The sequence below is a fragment of the Macaca fascicularis genome, chromosome X (genome assembly GCF_037993035.2).
Source record: "Macaca fascicularis isolate 582-1 chromosome X, T2T-MFA8v1.1".
Lineage (NCBI taxonomy): Eukaryota > Metazoa > Chordata > Mammalia > Primates > Cercopithecidae > Macaca > Macaca fascicularis.
In genome coordinates this window covers 13,699,451-13,719,976 of record NC_088395.1, presented here as the reverse complement: position 1 = coordinate 13,719,976, position 20,526 = coordinate 13,699,451, and the positions used below count along the sequence as shown (strand labels likewise).

Here is a 20,526-nt window from a genome sequence, read left to right as displayed (position 1 = left end):
AGTTTTCATCTGGGACGCGGATGGCCGCCTCCGCGATCCTAGAAGCCCACTCCCCTCTCTACCCATCCCCCTCGCTGGCTTTTCGGGTTCCCGCGCCCCTCGGCGCTCGCCCGGGGGTCCCAGAGGAAGCCGCGGGCTTTGCCTGCAGACTCCGCGCTCCCGCTGCCCCCAATCGGGCTCTAGCTCCGGGCGCACAAAGCCCCCGGCGCTGACGTCAGGGCCCCTCTCCGCGCGGCCGGCCCCCAGTGCAGGCGGAGCCGCGCCGCGCTCCCACCCCGGCCGGGAGCTAGGAGCCAGCGGCCAGCCCCGCGCAGCGCAGCCCGCAGGAGCCCGGTCAGCGCACGTGCCCGCCAGACCTGCAAACTTGTGCCACCGGCTCTGCCCATCCCCGGGGAGCCCGAACGCCCGCAGCCCGCACCCCTCCCGCCCGTCTCCAGCCATGGGTAAGCGAGCGCGCTGGCTCCGCGCCACGGCCACGGTCTCGCGCCCCCGCCCCGGGAGGGCGCGCCCTTCCGAGGGTCCCGCCCCTCCCCCGCTCAGGTGGCGCCTCCTCGGCCACCTCCGCGACGAAGCCGGGACGCTGGAGGTGGGAGGGGCGCGGCGCAGGTGTCCGGAACGGCCAGGTGCGCCTCCCTGTTGTATCCTAGGGTGGGTCCCCGCTCCGGCTGCGCCCAGGCTGCACCCCGCACGTGCAGCTCGCGGGAGCCTAAGAGCGGGGTCCCCGGGAGGAGTTGCAGAGAGAACAGACGGCGCGTCCCGGGTTCGTGCTTTATTTTAAGGGGCCGGTAGAGAGTAGCTTCTTGCCTGTTTCCCGGGACGCTCTCCCTGTCGCCCGAGCTCCCAGTCCAGTCTTGCCGCGCCCCGCCCCGCAGTGGTTCTGTTCTCCTTAAGCCCGCGCGAAACAAACACCAGGTTCCCCAAGCCTGGGGTCTTCCGGGAGCTCATTTCGAAACCTTGACCCTTGAAACCAGGAAAGTGGTTTCAAGAGAGGGACAGGATGGGACGGAGGCTGAGTCTCTCCTCTTTGTCCCTTGTTCCAACTATCAAAATGCGGCCCGGGCGCAGGTGGAGACGGTATGCTGAGCGGGTTCCAATGCAACGGGGGAACGGCTAGCAACGGCAAAAGGCTCCGCTCCGGAGGGTGAAAATCTGATATCTTCAACCTGGCCCAAGGCTGGTGTAAGGCGGCTGTAGGATTCTTTTTGTCATTTCCTAACACCCTGAAATGCTGCCGTCAGCAACATGTCGTTAAGTGGAGAGACTGTATGGGGAGGAAAACTCGTAAGGAGTGCTGTGGAAATCAACCTCATTCCGCAGAACTCCTGGAAACGTGTGACAGCTGTGCTTGGGAAAGGGTTTTTCTCTTCCTGCTCCGTTATCTTTCTCTAGTGACAGACTCCAGCCACAAGCCATAAACACTGTGAAGAGCATTCCTAACGAGGACGTCAGTGGGTTTAACCATTGTGGGTTAATGGTGAGGGCTTGGGAATTGCTTGCCCGCTCCTCCCCTCCCCCTAATCATTTATCCCCCTCTTTCACATTATCTCTGCTATTAATTGTGTGTGTGTGGGGGGGGGGGCCGATAATTTTGTACTGATTAAAATTTTGGTGAGGAGTAAGGGGGGCACTTTTTTGCATTTCAAAGGAAGCTCGTTTACATTTTTAAAAAATTTACTAGGTGATCAAAATATGAAAGGAGGTAAGGCCCACCAAATCCAACAGGAAAATTTCTTTCTAAAAAGTCAGGCAAGAACTAGCATAAGATTCTTCTAGAAAGGGCAGAATTGAGTGGCCTGTAACTCCGGTTTCTACTTCTCTTAATGTCCCCCATGTGAGCAGTCACACCATTCAACCTCCGTTTTAAATGAGACTCACACACAAAATGAGGCTCGGAGGATGACTGCTACTCAGCCTGTGATCACTTTGGTGATAATTGCCACCAAAGATGTTGCAGTTACGAACACGTGTGGTATTGAGGAAAGCATCAACTACTTTTTCTGAAATCGTTATTTATTTTAATTTAACGCTAGGCGTTTGGATTTGTACGTGGAATTTGAGTGTGGAGTTATCACACGGGGACCTTCTTCAGAATAACTTTCACAATACTTTGGACTGATTTAGGGGTAGGGTGGGCTTCATTTTTAAATAGGTGTGGAAGTTGGGTGAAGTTCTCATGAAGCAAAGGCCGGAGCCAGAGAGCTGTTCTTAAGGAAGTACTTTGTGTTTTGGACAATTGTTGGCTCCACACTTCAATTGCCAATTTATGTTAATTTGTGCATACTTCACTGGTTCTGGCAGTATCCTTGGTTTTGGTTTTAGTTTTTACATTAAAAAGAAAGTTCCCTTCATATAAAAAAGGAAACATACTGATTTCCTTTGGTAGACTGTTAGTAAATACACCACAGGGCCATGAACTGGTTTTATTTTTCCAGATGTATTTGATTACCGTACATCCTCTTATGAATGTTTTAATTGAAATGATTTAACGTTGGGAAAATTCTGACCATTGGCCCATTAAGTCGGGACTTTGGTTCTTAATACAATTAGTTCCTTAACCTGGATCAGTTAATTTACTGGTAAAATAAATGAGGTTTGTAGAAATAAAAGTCCCTTCAGACTCAAATTTTAAGGTATTTACAATCTTTAAACTAAAAATAAAATAATGAGTAGTGGTGGTATGTATAATTTCACTTTTCATTACATCTTAAAAGAAAACATGGGTTTTAATTGTTAAGCCAGTTTTTTTATAGCCTTAAGATATAATTCACATATCATACAATTCACACGTTTAAGTATACAAGTCTTTAGTATATTCAGATTTGTGCAGCCATCGCTACTATCTAATGTTAGAACATTGTCATCAACCCCAAAAAGAAATCTTGTACCCATTTAGCAGTCACTCCTTATTCTCTTCTCCCCCCAGCCCCTGGCAACCACTAACCTTTCTGTCTCTATGGATTTGTGTCTTCTGGAGGGTTCAGGTAAATGGAATGAGCCAACTGATGTTTGAAGTGTATTTGACTGTTCAGTAACTTTGGTTGTTTTGCACAATGAGATGTTGCTGTATTGTGTATGCAGTATGCTACCTAAATGAGTGTGTTGAAACTAATTATTTCTCTGGCTGAAGGGTTCCATGTTTGGCTGCACATATTGTGAAGGTGAGTGAGTGTGCACACACACAACACATGGACACACACACACACACACACACACCCTTCAGTGTTAACTCTGGTTTTTTCTGATAGGAACTTGCATTGCCCAACAGAATTTTGATTCTGTTACCTTGTTCATAGGCCTGAAGACGTAGCAACTAAGTGAATTCCATGTAATAACCTCTTATAAGGCATTTGTGGAATATCCATTCTGCTTTAATATGGCGTATGTATCCAGAGAGAAATGCTGATTTTGTTTCTTTGCCTATAATTTTATTTTTATTTATTTATCTTTTGGAGACAGGTTCTCACTCTGTCCATGCTGTACTGCAGTGGCCTGATGTAATAACTCACTGTGGCCTGTAACTCCTGGGCTCAAGCAGTCGTCCCACCTCAGCCTCCCAAGTAGCTGGGACTACAGGCACGTGTCACCATGCCCGACTAAGCTTTACTTTTTTTTTTTTTTTTTGTAGAGATAGGGTATTGCTATGGTGCCCAAGCTGGTCTCAAACTCCTGGCCTCAAGGGATCCTCCCTCCTCTGCTTCCCAAAGTGTTGGGATTACAGGCGTGAGCCACTGTGAGTGGCCAATTGCCTATAATTTTAAATGGAAACTGTATACAAAATGATCAGATACAACAAAATATTGAAATAATTGTTTTGACCCATTTTGTGGTAAGGAAGTTTTTATAAGGATTATATATTTAAATACCAATAATTTCACTAAATAGCATTTTAAAACTTTTGGTCTAGAGCCGTTCTTTTTAATATGTGTACAGAACATCTAGCAATCTTGTGAAAAAAGCAGTGTCTGATTCAGTGGGCCTGGGGTGGGGCCTGAGTTTCTGCATTTCTGACAAGATCCCAGGAGGTGCTTGTGCTCCTGGTTCCTGGAGCCAGGAAGCAAAGAAGGCTGTTAAGCAGAGAAGCCCTGGTGCCTGCCCCAGCTTGCCCACTAGCTTGCTGTGTGATCTTGGGTAAATCATTTTCTCTTCTTAACTTTAGTTTACTATAAAATAAAAGAATTTGATGAAATTATTTGTTTGGGTCTTTACAGGTCAACCAGTATGTAATTTAGAAAAAAGAAATGAGAGAGTAATGTTATGCTTGAAAAACATGAGAAAACAGCTCCCTGATGGTCTAAACACTACTTGAATGCATGAAGCCCGCATCAGAAGTGTCATCTGTAGTTGGGTTAAATGCTGGCGTCTTCGATGTGCATGCTTCCAGCATGATTGACTCTTCTCTGAGGGAACTGGTGGAGGAAGCTATAATGTTCTCCCTCTTTAACACTTCCAGCTTTAGCTTCTCCTGACCTCTTCTCCTTGAATCCCTTTCTTCCCCGACATCCAGGCTCCAGCCACTCTCAGAGGCTGCACTCAGAAAGAAGCACGCTGAAGACCCATACATGCAATGCTTGGTTCTGGAAGCTTGCTCAGGAATTCAGATGCAGTGGGAGACACAAAGGAATGGAATCCTGATGAATAACTGGGCAGGAAGTAATCCCAGAATATGCTAGCTTCCCTCCCTCTGAGTCTAAAGATTTAGTAAGGAGCCCACCCTTGGATCTTGGAGAGAGCTCCCTTTTAATATCGGGACACAAACTGACATTTTAAGTAAACCTCATAGTCGAATACCACGGAGTACCGTTTGTGACAAACAAGAAATCATTAATTCTTTATTATGTTTTTGTTCTACCAAAAGCTGTTGACCATACCGCTTGGCTTCTCCAAGGGCTTCTTAGAAAACACTCTTATCGGCCGGGCGCGGTGGCTCTAGCCTGTAATCCCAGCACTTTGGGAGGCCGAGACAGGCGGATCACGAGGTCAGGAGATCGAGACCATCCTGGCGAACACGGTGAAACCCCGTCTCTACTAAAAAGTACAAAAAAAGTAGCTGGGCGAGGTGGCGGGCGCCTGTAGTCCCAGCTACTCGGGAGCCTGAGGCAGGAGAATGGCGTGAACCCGGGAGGCGGAGCTTGCAGTGAGCTGAGATCTGGCCACTGCACTCCAGCCTGGGCGACACAGCGAGACTCCGTCTCAAAAAAAAAAAAAAAAAAAAAAAAAAAAAAGAAGAAAACACTCTTATCTGCTACATCCAGGACCAAGCAGCTGGATGGTTTATTGGAAATGCCAAAGGGATGAATCATAAAAAGTACCACATGTATCCTAAACATTTTAACTGTAAACATTAATTTGCTGATATTTTATTGTAGAGTCAAGCCCTTTGCTTTGAGTGCAAGGACCTGATTGGAGTTCCTAGAAGTCTTTCTTACGTAAATCACAGCCAAAATTCATTGGCTTCTGATTTTCAGCTTCAGATTCTTACATTAAAGTAGAATGAAAACTTAAAGGCATTGGGAACCAGTCTCTGGGCAGAATCCCTTTATATCACCTACCCCACTCCCCTTAAACCTCTAAATTTGCCCATACTTACTTTTGCAACTGTTTTCTCAAGTGACTCATTTTTGTTAAGACTCTCCAAAGTAATCAACCTGGTTTTCAAAGAAAGGAAAAACTCTCTCTTTTGGCACTCATATTTTATTAGTTTATGTAATATCGAATTAGGTTTCATAATTCTAGTAACAAGTACAGCTGGCGTAAACAGGTTTGGGAACAAACACTACTGACTTAAGTACACTACTGGTGGGAGAAGCAGTACATAGATATATTGGAAAAGAGCCTAGAACCTAAGTTCTGGACAGTGATCAGTATGGTTTAGAAAAAGAATGGAGGATATGGGGTAGATGGGTGGGGTCCTTTAGGTAAACATTGGTAAGAGAGCATCTGGTATATTTTGAGCCATCATCATCCATTTAATAATTTTAACATGATGGCTGGCATGTTAGTGTTTTTAATATGCCTCTTTCTGTTCAAATACCAAATTTGTCAAGAGCAGAAATCGTTTTATTCATTGTTATACCCCGGTGTTCATTGGAATGATCGGCATATTGTAGGTGTTCCACAAATGTTTAAAAAATGAGGATTCGTATGCATTTTATTAAGGTCTATCAACATTAAAATGATAGATTTCAAGGTATTTAAATTAACATTTATGTACTGCAAACTCTGGTAAACTATGCTAAATTAAATAGGGTAAATTACATAAATTATTGTTCTTTAATAATATTAATACTTTTATCACAGAATAACAATTTCAGAGCTTGAAGTTGCTATTTATAAGTAATTTGATTGCTGCCAGGCATACACAGACACAAAAACAATTGAAAGAGCAGTTTGGATGTTCTTTCATTAGCTTTTTTTGCCTTGAGCTTTGAGTTTTTTTTCTTCTGATGCTATAAAATACTTTACTTTCTCTGGTGAAAAGTACTTCCTTCTGGTCAGGTTTTTGAAGTTCTGGAAAGATTGGGGTGGAAGGCTTTGTTTCAGTGAAACTCATTATTGCCCTGATGATTAAAACGCAACGGCAGCTTTGTGTTTCCATCCTCGCCATGTGTATTAGGGTTAAACGAGTACCTACCACAATGTCATGCAACTAGCATGTGCCAGTCTCTTAAGCCTTTGAATTCCTGTCACATGCCCATCACCATGGGGCTCTCGGGGGAATATTGGACAGCTGCTCACTCAGCAAGCATTCAGAGTCCTGTTCAGATGAGCCAAGTACTGTGCTAAGTTTTGAAGCGAAAAATAAGACTCTGTTCTCAAATAACCACAGTCATTTCTGAAAGGCAGATAAACAGCTATAATAAAAGTACAAGATCCTGTAGGAAAAAGAAGATCTGAGGAAAAAAGGTGGAAGGTGGTATTTCAAACAGGGATTCCCTAGGGAGGAAGTTACTTTAGATCTGAGAGTCTTCAAGGATGAACAGGAAGATGGGGGTCAGGGTGTCCACATGTGTGGGAGAGGATGTTCCAGGCCCTGGATACAAATGTGTAAAAGCAGGAGCCATGGCAGAGGCTGCTGTGTGGGTATGTTGAGTTGGGAATGGCCTCAATGTAGGGGAGTGGGGAGAGCTGAGGCCAGATTGTAAAGTACCAGGAAATAACTTGGTCATTACCCTGTTGGTCACAGAGAATCAGGAAGGGATTTTAAGCAGGCACATGGCAGCTGGAGGGAAATGATGGTCTCCTCAAGGGGATAAAAGAAACCCACTGAGAGAATCATTTGTGTCTAACTGTAAAATTCCAGATAAAAGTTTGGAAGGAGTTCTGATAAAGGTAAAACCTTGTGGCTTATATGAAGTTTCCAGTGGAGACTTAGATTTGAGGAGTGTTGAGAAAGGTGGAAGGGATTAGAATAACCCATGAAAGAGAGGCATGAGTGTGAGCAAGGTTTATTGGGGGAATTCTGAAGAAACTGGCCTGGCCATAGCAGAGAGTAGGTATGGGAGAGAGTAGGAAATACGATTTGGTCAGGGAACTGAAAGCCAGATGGGAGTAATGAGTTTTAGTTGATTACAAATGGATACATATAAATGATTCTTACAAAAATGTTTTAAATCTAGTCCATTGTCTAATCTCTCTTGAAAGAGAGAAGGAAGGGAAGTATTAGTTTTCTGGGATGGAATGATACTGGGTTGATCTTTGGTGTGACTCCAGAGGGGTTGAGGATTGGAACAGAACCAACTTCCATGTCTGTTTACTCGATTATTAATTTTTTTTACTTTTCTTTGAGATGGAATCTCGCTGTGTCACCCAGGCTGGAGTGCAGTGACGTGATCTCGGCTCACTGCAAGCTCCACCTTCCAGGTTCATACCATTCTCCTGCCTCGGTCTCCCGAGTAGCTGGGACTACAGGCACCCACCACCACACCTGGCTAATTTTTTGTATTTTTAGTAGAGACAGGGTTTCACCATGTTCACCAGGATGGTCTCCATCTCCTAACCTTGTGATCCACCCGCCTCGGCCTCCTGAAGTGCTGGGATTACAGGCATGAGCCACTGTGCCTGGCCGGATTATTAATTTTAAAAGTGGGATTTGTTGTTGTTGTTGTTTTGTTTTTGTTTTTATGAGACAGAGTCTAGATCTGTCACCGAGGCTGAAGTGCAATGGTGTGATCTCAGCTCACTGCAACCTTGGCCTCTTGGGTTCAAGCGATTCTCCTGTCTCAGCCTCCAAAGTAACTGGGATTACAGGTATGCACCACCATGCCTGGCTAATTTTTTGTATTTTTAGTAGAGACAGATTTCACCATGTTGGCCAGGCTAGTCTTGAGCTACTGACCTCAGGTGATCTGCCCGCCTCAGCCTCCCAAAGTGGTGGGATTACAGGTGTGAGCCACTGTGCCCAGCCATTTTTTTTTTTCTTAAATATTTGCAAGAATTTACCAGTGAAGCCAGTTGGGTCTGGAGTTTTCTTTGTAGAAATGTTTAAGTTATGAAGTGTATTTTTTTAGCAGAGGAATAGTCAGACTTTCTCTTTGTTTCAATTTTGGTAAATTGTGGTTTTCAAGGGCTTTGTCCATTTTATCTAAGTTATTTGTTGGCATAAAGTTGTTCATAATATTTTGTATTATCTGTTTAATCCTGTTATCTATAGGATCTGTAGTGATGTTCCCTTGTTCATTTCTTTTTGTTTGTTTTTGTTTTTGTTTTTTTTGAGACGGAGTCTCGCTCTGTCGCCCAGGCTGGAGTGCAGTGGCGCAATCTTGGCTCACTGCAAGCTCCACCTCCCTGGTTCACGCCATTCTCATGCCTCAGTCTCCCGAGTAGCTGGGACTACAGGTGCCCACCACCATGCCTGGTTATTTTTTTTGTATTTTTAGTAGAGACGGGGTTTCACCGTGTTAGCCAGGATGGTCTTAATCTCCTGACCTCATGATCCACCCACCTCGGCCTCCCAAAGTGCTGGGATTATAGGTGTGAGCCACCGCGCCTGGCCTCCCTTGCTCATTTCTAGTGGTGTAGGTAATTGGTATTCTTATTATTTTTCTTGATCAATATTTCTAAAATTTATTTTAATAGCTTGATACTTACATGTAATAATTATATCTGATAGGTAAGTTGACCACTTAATGAAAAAAGAGTATGTTTTCTAGTAATCAAAAGTAGAATTTAAGTATCTAAAAATAAGAATTGCTTGCTTGGTTAGAAAAAAAATAAAATCTGCCAAAAGTATTTCAACCTGATCTTTGGAATTTTACTCTTAATGGCTGTATATAATTTGGTATATTTGAACTTGGTATAACAAGATCTATTATAAACAATCTTGAGTTCGAATAGATCTTGAGTTTAGTATTTGCTTGGGTATTTATTTGTTTAGTTTTTGTAGGACTGTTAAATTCTATTTTCTTCTTTGGACCAACTGGAGATAGATACTAAAATAAAAGAAGTCCTTTTATCTTCACTTTTTTTTTTTTTTTAAATTTATTTATTATTATTATACTTTAAGTTGTAGGGTACATGTGCATAACGTGCAGGTTTGTTACATATGTATACTTGTGCCATGTTGCTGTGCTGCACCCATCAACTCGTCATTTACATCAGGTATAACTCCCAATGCAATCCCTCCCCCCTCCCCCCTCCCCATGATAGGCCCCGGTGTGTGATGTTCCCCTTCCTGAGTCCGAGTGATCTCATTGTTCAGTTCCCACCTATGAGTGAGAACATGCGGTGTTTGGTTTTCTGTTCTTGTGATAGTATATAGAGAACACAGATGCTGCAAAACACTCTACAATGCACAGGACAGCCCTCATACTCCCCCAACAAAGAATCATCCAGCCCAAAATGTCAATAGTGCTGAGGCTGAGAAACCCTGCTCTAGAAGTATACTTAAAAGTGAAGATAATTTGCATCATCAGAGAAATGCAAATTATCTTCACTTTTAAGTATACTTCTAGAGCAGGGTTTCTCAGCCTCAGCACTATTGACATTTTGGGCTGGATGATTCTTTGTTGGGGGAGTATGAGGGCTGTCCTGTGCATTGTAGAGTGTTTTGCAGCATCTGTGTTCTCTATATACTACATGTTGTAACAGTCCTCTAGTTGTAACAACCAAAAATGTCTCCAGACATTGCCACATAACCCAGGGAGGGAGGAGGGGAGCACCATATTGAGAACCACTACTTAAAGGGTAAGAGGGATTGAAAACCTTTTGTTTCTCACAATATCATAAAATCTGAGTAGTAGCGTTGTTGAGAACTTGGTTGAGCACATCTACAGAATGGGAGGATTTCTCGTTTAAAAGGTTTTTCCTTCCAAAAGGAATGCTTGATTTTTTTTTTAGTTGAAGGAAGTTTTATTTATTTATTTTATCTTTTTCTTACATCATCAGAGAATCTGGAGATATAATGGGGAGCTTTGCAGACCACCTAAGTCATTCTTCCTTGGAGTAAAATCATGTCTAAACCATCTCGATAATGAGGCCAACCTTCTGGGGAAATAGTGTGCCTGGCTTTCCTTGGTAACTTGTTCTAATGATTAGTGCACCTTATCTCTGAAAGGACTGAATCTGTGAAGATCCTTTGCTTACTAAAATAGTTTTCATCATCTTTTGTTCTCCTCATTAAGTGGAAAGACATGAAGGATCTAGTGACATCCTTAGTTACCTTGATGGCCTTTCCAAATTTAGAATTCATCTTCTTAGCTGTAATCAAATCTACCCAGATTAAGCCTTTAAGGCATCCTTCCTGCACGTTCCGTCCTTAGTCATGTCTTCATTACGTTTGTTCACGTGTTTGAGAGATGCAGGAGTTGGAAGAGAAAGGACTGATTTCCCCCTTGTTTAGAGATGTTTTCTATAGCCATTGATCTCTCTGCCATTCCTACATCCCAGCCCCCACAACCTAGACTCCTCCCTGCAAATGGAGACCATAAGTCAGTGTTTTCTGAGACATCTGACCATACTTGCAAAATAGTTCCAGCGTAAAAAGAACAAGAACATTGGAAGTGAGGGTCAGAAGGAGCCTAGAAAATCTGCTATATTGTATGTGCATTGGGTCACTGTTTTAGATTTAGAAATGTTTCACAATGTCTTCCTGAAAAGAATGTTTAAATGGTGCATTTTAAGATGGACGCTCAGATTCAGGCATCTGTTCCTTCACATAATGGGCAAAGAATGGAGATTTAATTAGCAATGTAAGTCAAGCTCTTAAGATAACTTGATTTGATGCAGTACTTTATATTTTTGTTTTTGTTTTCTCATTTGGCATATTCTGACAGTTTCCATGGTAATTAAAAAGAATTTGGGACCTTAAAGGGATTAATTTCCATCCTATGAATTATTACCATTTTGCAAAGCCATTGTACCAGTTTATTAAAAACTGTTTTGAGCTCTATTATATGATGTCACAAATATTTTTAGATGTTTTGTAAGCGGCACAAATATTATAAAATCATTAAAAATTGTTATTGAAGTATAATATGTATACACGAAAAGTGGGCGAATCATGTGTACAGCTTAATGAGTTTTTATAAATGTAACCAGCAGTTAGATTAATAAGCAGAACATTACCAGCCCCTTAGAAGCCTCCTCAAGCTGCCTTACAGATATACCCGATGAAGTCTAATCACCCCTAGTTTCTGTCAGCAGAGCTTTGCACTTTATATAAATGGAATAATACAGTATGAACTCTCATGTCTGGTGTGTCTTGCTCAACATTTGATAAAATTATTTTGAAACAGAAGGATGTTTTCTGTCTGGAAAAGAGATCCGCTTCTAAACCATTATGGTTTAAAAGCATTTATTAAATGCCTTCATGTGTAAAACCGTACTAGGGAGTACACATATCATTGGTTCCTACCCTCTAAAGCATTGACATAGCAGCTGTGAGAAGGACTTTGAAAATCCTTTATGAAAGATGAGATAGATACATGAAAACATGTATACAACTGGAGAGATTACAAAGATAAAGTGTCCCCATTATCTCCTTCAGAAATGGAAAGTACATTTTGAGGAGTTGTGAATGAAGACAAAGCTGTAGGTGTTGCATATCTATTCAGGATTTGATCAACGTGAATGCTTGCTAACTTCAGGGCTTAAGGATGTAATAGATGTTGAGGCCTGCCTCCTTCCAATTAGTTTCCTGTAGAAGGTGAAATTTTAGGAATTATTTGAATTATCAGTAGTTAGTGAATCTTTGGCTAGTGGATATTCCAAATGGAGTAGAGGTGTGGACAAAGGACCAAAGGCCTGGGATGATTTCTGGTTTTCATCCTGAAAATGGAACTACGTAGGAAATTGTGGTTTGCCAGTTGACTTTTCTTCTCATTTGTTTGGACTTAACACAATAATACTTTGCCTGTGTTCTTTCAGTGAGGAACTTTGTTATCTTCTTTTTTTTTTTTTTTTTGAGACGGAGTCTCGCTCTGCCGCCCAGGCTGGAGTGCAGTGGCCAGATCTCGGCTCACTGCAAGCTCTGGGAACTTTGTTATCTTCTTAACCAGAGTAAATGATGCAGTCAGCAAAATGAATGCTTTGTCACCACACGGAACTAGCTTTAAATCGTGTGGTGTTACCACTGCTTGTCAAGTAGTGGTATCAGTTTATACTCCCACCAGGAGTGAATGAGCATTCTAGCTTCTCTGTATTTTTACCAGCATTTGATATTGTCACGTTGTTTATTTTTTCAAATATCTGATAGGTATGAAGTGATATTTCATTGTTTTTTTTATGTTGAATTTCTCTAGAGAGGTTGAAAGTTTTGTGTAGGTTATTGGCCCTTTGGGTTTTCTCTTCCATTTAGATCCTTATTTGTATTTGTCTTGATTTATAGTAGTTCTTTATGACTTCTGTATACTAATCCTTAGTTAAAATGTGTTTTCAATATCATCTTCCTCTCTATGGCTTATCTTTTAACTTTGTTGAATACATCTTTTGTTGTACTAAATCTTTTTTATTATAATAAAGTCCTAATTATCAATCTTTTCCTTTAATTTTTTATGACTCGTGCTTTTTATCTTTGCCTTGTTTCAAAATTGTTTCCCCAAAGTCATGAAAATGTTCTTCTAATCGTCAGTATTTTCTAAAAGAAAGTTTTTCTAAAATCAGGCTTTTCACTTTTCAGTCTTTATTCCATTGGGATTCTATTTTTTGGTATAGTTTTAGATAGAAAGATATTTTTAAAAATTGTTTATTTCCTATACAGAAATACCATGCACTTAATAATTCACTTTTTCCCCCCGATAATATCTATATCTGTACTTCTCTACTATATGTGTGAGTACATCTATGGACTTCATTCTGTTCCTTGATCTGTTTTGGCATCTTTGAGATATTGTTACACTGTCTTCATTACTATAGATTTAGAATAAACCTGGCTATCTCTTAGGAGAAATTTTCTCCTTTTGCTCGTCTTTAAAAGTATCTGACCTATTCTTGATCCTTTACTTTTGGAATCAGCTTTTCATGCTCCACAAACATCCCTGTCAAGGATTTTGAGTGGAGTTGCAGTGAATTTATAGAAGAATTCTTTTTTTTTTTTTTTTTTTTTTTTTTTTTGAGACGGAGTCTTACTCTGTTGCCCAGGCTGGAGTGCAGTGGCGCGATCTCGGCTAACTGCAAGCTCTGCCTCCCGGGTTCACGCCATTCTCCTGCCTCAGCCTCTGGAGTAGCTGGGACTACAGGTGCCCGCCACCAAGCCTGGCTAACTTTTTTGTATTTTTAGTAGAGATGGGGTTTCACCGTGTTAGCCAGGATGGTCTCAATTTCCTGACCTCGTGATCTGCCCGCCTTGGCCTCCCAAAGTGCTGGGATTACAGGCGTGAGCCACAGCGCCTGGCCAGAATAATTTCATGACAGTCAATGTATTTACTATGTTAAGTCTTTCATTTGTGTATATGGTATGTCTCTTTAAACATTTAGATTTTCTTTTGTACCCCAAGATAATGTTTTTGCATACCTTTAAAAATTGTATTTCAAGGTCCCTCATAGTTTTTGTGGCATTTTTTAAAGGTAAAATGTAAGGTAATCCCAGTGCTTTGGGAGGCCAAGGCAGGAGGATCACTTGGGGCCAGGAGTTTGAGCAACATAGCGAGACCCCATCTCTACAGAGAGAGAGAGAGAGAGAAAAAAAAAAGCCAGATATGGTGGCGCCTGCCTATAGTTCCAGCTACTTGGGAAATAGAGGTGGGAGGATTGCTTGAGCTGAGGACTTTGAGGTTACAGTGAACTATGAACATGCTGCTGCACTCCAGCCTGGGTGACAGAATGACACTGTTTCTAAAAAATAAAGTAAAACAATTAGGGTTAAATCTAATTCCATGCAATGCCGTGGTTCCCTTCCATAGACCTGTGACTTCTGAAAGTCCAGCTGGATGGACAAACTTGTTCGGATTAGCATAGAAACTGTGAAGGGAAGCTGATTCTGAGTTATCACATACCAGCCTGATCATAAGAGCTGTATATGGTAGCTCTGTGACTATGTCCCAGAACCTGCAGAGTAGCAAACGTATAGGATGCATTATGTGCTTATGCATCCTTTGAATAGAATTTCATCTTTTCCTGGAAGAGAACAGAATCCACCATCACTGAGGGAAAACTCAGTTTCTAAGCTGAGTTTTAGCTGCTTGCTTGTGCTATATTTTCCAACTAGTAGTATTTTCATGAAAGATATTGATTTCATTGTCATATTGATGCAGAATGAGAAGTCAAATCAGTTCTACTAATTCAAGAATAAAATATGCTTGCCAATGGAAGACAAAGCTAGTGGGTAACATGCCAAAATTAATTTTGCTTACCTGATATTTTCTCCAAGAGCGGGGAGCCCACGAGTCCTGGGAGTCATATATTGAATGTTAAAACTTCCAAACAGTGATAGAGTTCACAATTTAGCTACGAAGGGACCTCATCAAAGTCCACAGGAGTCCTGAAGATGGGATCCTGTTGTTTAGGTATTTATGCAGAATACAAGAAAAGAGGAAATAGAGTTTGAGTTAGATATTAGAATATTCTTCCATTGAAGGTGGTTGTGGTCGGGCATGGTGGCTCACTCCTAATCCCAGCACTTTGAGAGGCTGAGGTGGGAGGATCGCTTGAGCCTAGCAGTTTGAGACCAGCCTAGGAAACATGGTGAGGCCCTGTTTCTATTAAACTAATTTAAAAAATTAGCCTGGCTGCTGATATGCAACCTTTGGTCCCAGTTACTCAGGAGGCTGAGGTGAGAGGATTGCTTGAGCCTAGTAGATCAAGGCTGCAGTGAGCCATGGCTGCGCCACTGCGCTCTAGTGTGGGTGACAGAGTGAGACCTAGTCTCAAAAAATAAAAATAAAAAATAAAGGATCAATTTTATCCATTCACCAAATACTTATTAGACTGAGTGCTAAGCTTGTAATAGAAGGATGATTAAGTCATGATTTTTCACACCTGGTGAGTGATTTGGTCCCATGCAGGTGAATTAAGGTTATGTGCAGATGAGCCTGCTGTGTAGCAGTTGTACTCCGTATTGGCTAGTGATGACGTGTAACAGTTTCTGCCCTCAAGGCATTCTGTCTTCAGTGAGGATAGTCAGCAAAGTAACACCTGCCATGATCCCATGTGGAAAATGTCATGGATAAAACATAGGTGGAGGACCCACAATGCCACTCAGTGGAGGTAAAATGCCTGGGAGGAGCCTTGGAGGCTGAACTGAAGTGAAATGAGATATTTTTACTTAAACCAACCTTTACCATATCATAACATAAGAAAATAAAAATCCTTAATATGTTAAAATACAGATTTCTTCTATAAGAAAAATATGACCCGATGTGCACCATTACAGAGACCAAGTTTACATTCAAGATGCAAATTCTTGGTTGAATAGAGAAAGAAAAAAGGCCAGGTTTTATTATCTTAGAGTGATGCAGCTAAAGTAACCCAGGAAAGATTTAATTGGAACTCTTCTGTTCAAGCGTTACTTCCATGTTTGGAGATGTTATTCATGATAATGAAATTTCCTTGGTCGATTCAAGATTACCTAGTTTCCCTAAAACATTTAATGGAAAACTTCTCCTGGCATATTTTACATAGCTGCTAACCCTGCAAAGAAGAGGCCAGCACTTGGGCTGTAGCAAGAGCTTGATTTATTCCGGAAAGCAGTTTATTCAGCCGTCAAATGAGATTATATGTGTGGCTGTTAGCCATCACTTCACAGAAATATTCTTATTCCTCAACAAGGCCTCAAACTTTTATTTATTTAAGGGCAACAGAAATCACAAATGTAAATTCTCCTAAAACATCTCTTTGGAAATGCAATTTTTCACAGGGTGCTGCCATTCCCTGGCTGCTGCTGATGGCTACAACCAAACTGGACTGCCGGACATTTTCCACATGTCACCTGCTGTCCCTGGGCATCGATATCCCCCACTAGCCAGCACACTTAGGTACACTTAGGTTTTTTTTTTTTTTTCTGAGACAGAGTTTCACTCTTGTTGTCCAAGCTGGAGTGCAATGGCGCGATCTCAGCTTATTGCAACCTCTGCCTCCTGAGTTCAAGCTATTCTCCTGCCTCAGCCTCCCAAGTAGCTAAGATTACAGGTGTGCACCACCACACCAGGCTGATTTTTTGTATTTTTAGTAGAAATGGGGCTTCACTATGTTAGCCAGGCTAGTCTTGAATTCCTGACCTCAGGTGATCCGCCTGCCTTGGACTCCCAAAGTGCTGGGATTACAGGTGTGAGCCACCACGCCCGGCCAGGTACACTTAGGTTTGTGTAATCCTGAAAGGCCTCAGGCATAAAAATCCCTTTTTAAAATTAACTTCTTTTGTCATATGTTTCTGTCTTGGGAGTGGTCTCTCATTGTAGAACTCTAGAGTTTAAAATTGAAGTCTAAATTTGGATGTGAAATTGAAATTTCTTTTTATTTTTTATCGTATTTTAGCATTTAGGGATTTGAGTAAAAGTGGTGGTATTTCTACTCTGTGATTGAATTGCAGTTTCCTCAGCCCAACATGACAACTGACATATTGTTAAAAAGAAAAACTCATACGTGAAGTAGCTGTGACATAGAGTGGGCTGTTGATTTGAAAAGTCAACCTGGTTGGAGGCTTGAAGACGTTGGACTTTCTGCCTGGCAGTCTCTGCCTCATGTACCTATAGGTAATGCTTGGAAAGCCAAGGACTGGGGATAAATTGAGACTTCAGATTCCTTAAGAAGCAACAGTGAGGTTCTTTTTGCCTCAAGAAGAGTTTGTCAGACTCATGGTTCTCAACTAGGGTAGATTCTGTCCCCCTCAAGGGACAGTTGGCAGTGTCTGGAGATCTTGTTGGTTGTTACAGATTCGGAGAGTGGAGAGATGCTCCTGGCATCTAGTGGGTGGAGGCCAACGTAGCTGCTAACCCTCCTATAGTGCACAGGACAGCCTCTCCTCAACAAAGAGTTACCAGACCTCAAATGTCAAGAGTGCTGAGGTTAAGAAACACTAAGGTAGACTGAGCTTTTGACGTGAGGTAGGAAGCAGGACTCGACTCCAGAGACAGGCTCAGACACTGGACCAAATCGAGGACTAGGTAAAACAGGGCCAGGGTGGAAGCAGCTTTCTGTAAGACATGCCCACTAGTGTGCCATGTCAGCTTACCATTGCCATGGCAACACCTGGGCATTACCTCCCCTTTACACAGCAATGACCTGATGACCTAAAAGGTATTACCCCTTCCCTAGAAATTTCTGCATGAAATACCCCTTAACCTCCATAGTATTAAAAGTGGGTATAGGCCGGGCGCAGTGGCTCAGCACTTTGGGAGGCCGAGGCGGGTGGATCACGAGTTCAGGAGTTTGAGACCAGCCTTACCAACACAACGAAACCCCGTCTCTACTAAGAATACAAAAATTAACTGGGCATGGTGGCACATGCTTGTAATCCCAGCTACTCAGAAGGCTGAGGCAGGAGAATTGCTGCTTGAACTTGGGAGGCAGAGGTTGCAGTGAGCTGAGATTGCGCCATGACACTCCAGCCTGGGCGACAGAGTGAGACTCTGTCTTTAAAAAAAAAAAAAAAAAAAAAAGTGGATATAAATGTGATTGCAAAACTGCTCTGAGCTGCTACTCTCTGGCTATGGGGTAGCCTTGCTGTACAGGAGCAGTCGCAGAGCTGTAACATCTCCTCTTCGATAAACTGTTTTTTCCTCTACCTCTGGCTAGCCCTTGAACTCTTCCCTCGGCAAAGCCAAGAACCCCTGTGGGCTAAGCCCCGCTCTTCTACTTAAGTTGTGTAAGACCATCATTGCAAACCTTTAAAACATATAACCTGTAGGAAGGTTTGGGATTTGTGCTAGAATAGGGCAAAAAATTCTAGACAGCAAATAAAGAGACCTAGGTATAGATAGGAGTTGCCCAGTTCAGAAGGTGCTTTCTGAAGGGCATCTTTCAGGACAAAACTTTTCCTGATGCAGACAAACGTAGTCCTGGTTTTCATTCATTGCTGTTGCTGATGTGGACTTGCTTGTGTAAGTCAGTTGATATTCATTAAACTCTTACAAGGTATTCTTTATGATAATTAAACATAAATGATGATAGCATATATGATATAAAACTGAATTGTAATTAGCTTTGGAAAATAGTACTTGAAAGTTTCTATTTAAGCCTCTTTCTAGCAAACTCTCGAATATTCATGTAACTAAAGAAGACAGCATAAAACATTGAAGTGAACTATTTTTTTCATTTACCCATTAATTTCAAGCAATAGGTTTAATCTTTTTATTTTCTTCTAAGAGCTGCTAATGAATAGTATAATGGCTGGTTTACATATCATGTTTCCCTGGCTTTCCTAATCCTTGGTGAAGATGTTAGGTTCACATGTATGAAATAGACAATATTTGACCCCTTGCAGTGTACAAATACGGCATTTTCATGTGGTTCTGTCTAATAGAAGGTAGTGATCTAAATACACCCCCACCACCCCTACCAGGGCCATTTCCAGCCTGATACTGAAGTAGAACAAATGAGTTGCCTGTTTTTCTTTTCTTTTCTTTTCTTTTTGAGACAGAGTCTTACTCTGTTGCCCAGGCTGGAGTGCAGTGGCCCGATCTTGGCTCACTGCAACCTCCACCTCCTGAGTTCAAGTGATTCTCCTGCCTCAGCCTCCCAAGTAGCTAGCTGGGATTATAGGTGTGTGCCACCATGCCTGGCTAGTTTTGTATTTTTGGTAGAGATGGGGTTTCTCCATGTTGGCCGGGCTGGTCTCGAACTCCTGAACTCAAGTGGTGCACCTGCCTCGTCCTCCCAAAGCGCTGGGATTACAGGCTTGAGCATCTGTGCCTGGCCTCTTTTTCTTCTGAAACTTTGCAGATGTAACTATAGGCTCATTCTGACCAGTCTTCAAAGGACTCTGGCTTTAGGTTTCTCTGTCCCTAGACCTGGGGTTTCTCTCAATGATACTTAAGAGCCAGAGGATGCTGTCCTTCAACAGCTCCTTTGGAGAAGCAAAGACCCATCCCCCAGTTTCTCTCCTCTGTATGTATTGATTTCTGTGTGTTCTCTTTTCTGCAGGCTTATGGTATTCCTGTTTGGGTAATTGTTAAGGATGACATGGGAGAAATTCTCTGGTTATGTTCAGTCTGTCATTTAATTTATATTTAATAAATGCTTCTCAGTAACTAAATATAGGTGTATAAAATTGATTGTAATAGATATTTGCAGGGAAGTTTTCACTCATATATTTAGTTGAAGTCAGTAAAGATGTCATTTCCAGATAATTATTCAATGTCAGATGCTTATGTTTATACAGTTTACTTATTCTTAAATATATTTGGATCTCTGTCTTACTATAAATTTTCAGTTGGTGCATCTTTAACATCTTTGTGAGAAAAATTCAATATAATCTCACATACTACAGGTTGTTTGAAAGTCTCATTTTTTCATTATTTATGTAAAACTGTTAAACATTCATGAACATTATTTAAAATAAAAATGTTGGTCTTTGAGGGTGAAATTAAGAATGTAGAAATGTATACCTTGGTTTCCCAGAATTGAGTTCATCCTAATATGAAACAGCAAGAAATCAGAACCCTGTTTATTATAGTCTTATCTTTATATTTGAAAGCAGGTGTGTGTTCTTGAAAATATTAAACAAAAGTCATAGAGCTACATATTGACCAGTCATGAAACTCTCTTCTTCCTACCTTCCACCGCACCTCCAGACTGTTTGCCTAATCCCTCTTTGTGATGTCTATTGTGCTGGTATAACAATATTTGAAATCTCTGATGAAAACTTTGGCTTCAATTAACCCTTCCCTAAAGTTGAAGAGTAGTTAGGTGATTTCTCCAAATAAGGAAATGAAGGGAGTTAAGAAGGTAAGTGATACAGTTTGGATGTGTATCCCTGCCCAAATCTCATATGGAAATGTAATCCCCAGCATTGGCGATGCTGCCTGGTGGAAGGATTGTGGGAGTGGATTTGTCATAAATGGTTTAGCAACATCTACCTTGGTACTGTCCTCCCGATAGTGAGTTCTCATGAGCTCTGATCTTTTGAAAGTGTTTGGCACCTCTCCACTTTCTCTC

The 20,526-nt window shown here is 41.8% G+C and overlaps 1 protein-coding gene across 6 annotated transcripts in view; it reads left to right on the top strand.

Moving 5' to 3' along the window:
- The first annotated feature begins 272 nt into the window (after positions 1-272).
- The window catches only part of GPM6B (glycoprotein M6B), a 170,431-nt gene continuing 150,177 nt past the window's right edge, over positions 273-20,526 (top strand). For all 6 annotated transcript variants that reach the window (XR_012430391.1, XR_012430389.1, XM_005592999.5 and 3 more), the window contains exon 1: positions 273-443. Coding sequence is in view for 4 of the 6 variants with exons in the window: in XM_005592999.5 (XP_005593056.1) it covers positions 440-443 (4 nt within the window). In the remaining 2 variants the exon portion in view is untranslated. The remainder of the gene's footprint in view (positions 444-20,526) is intronic.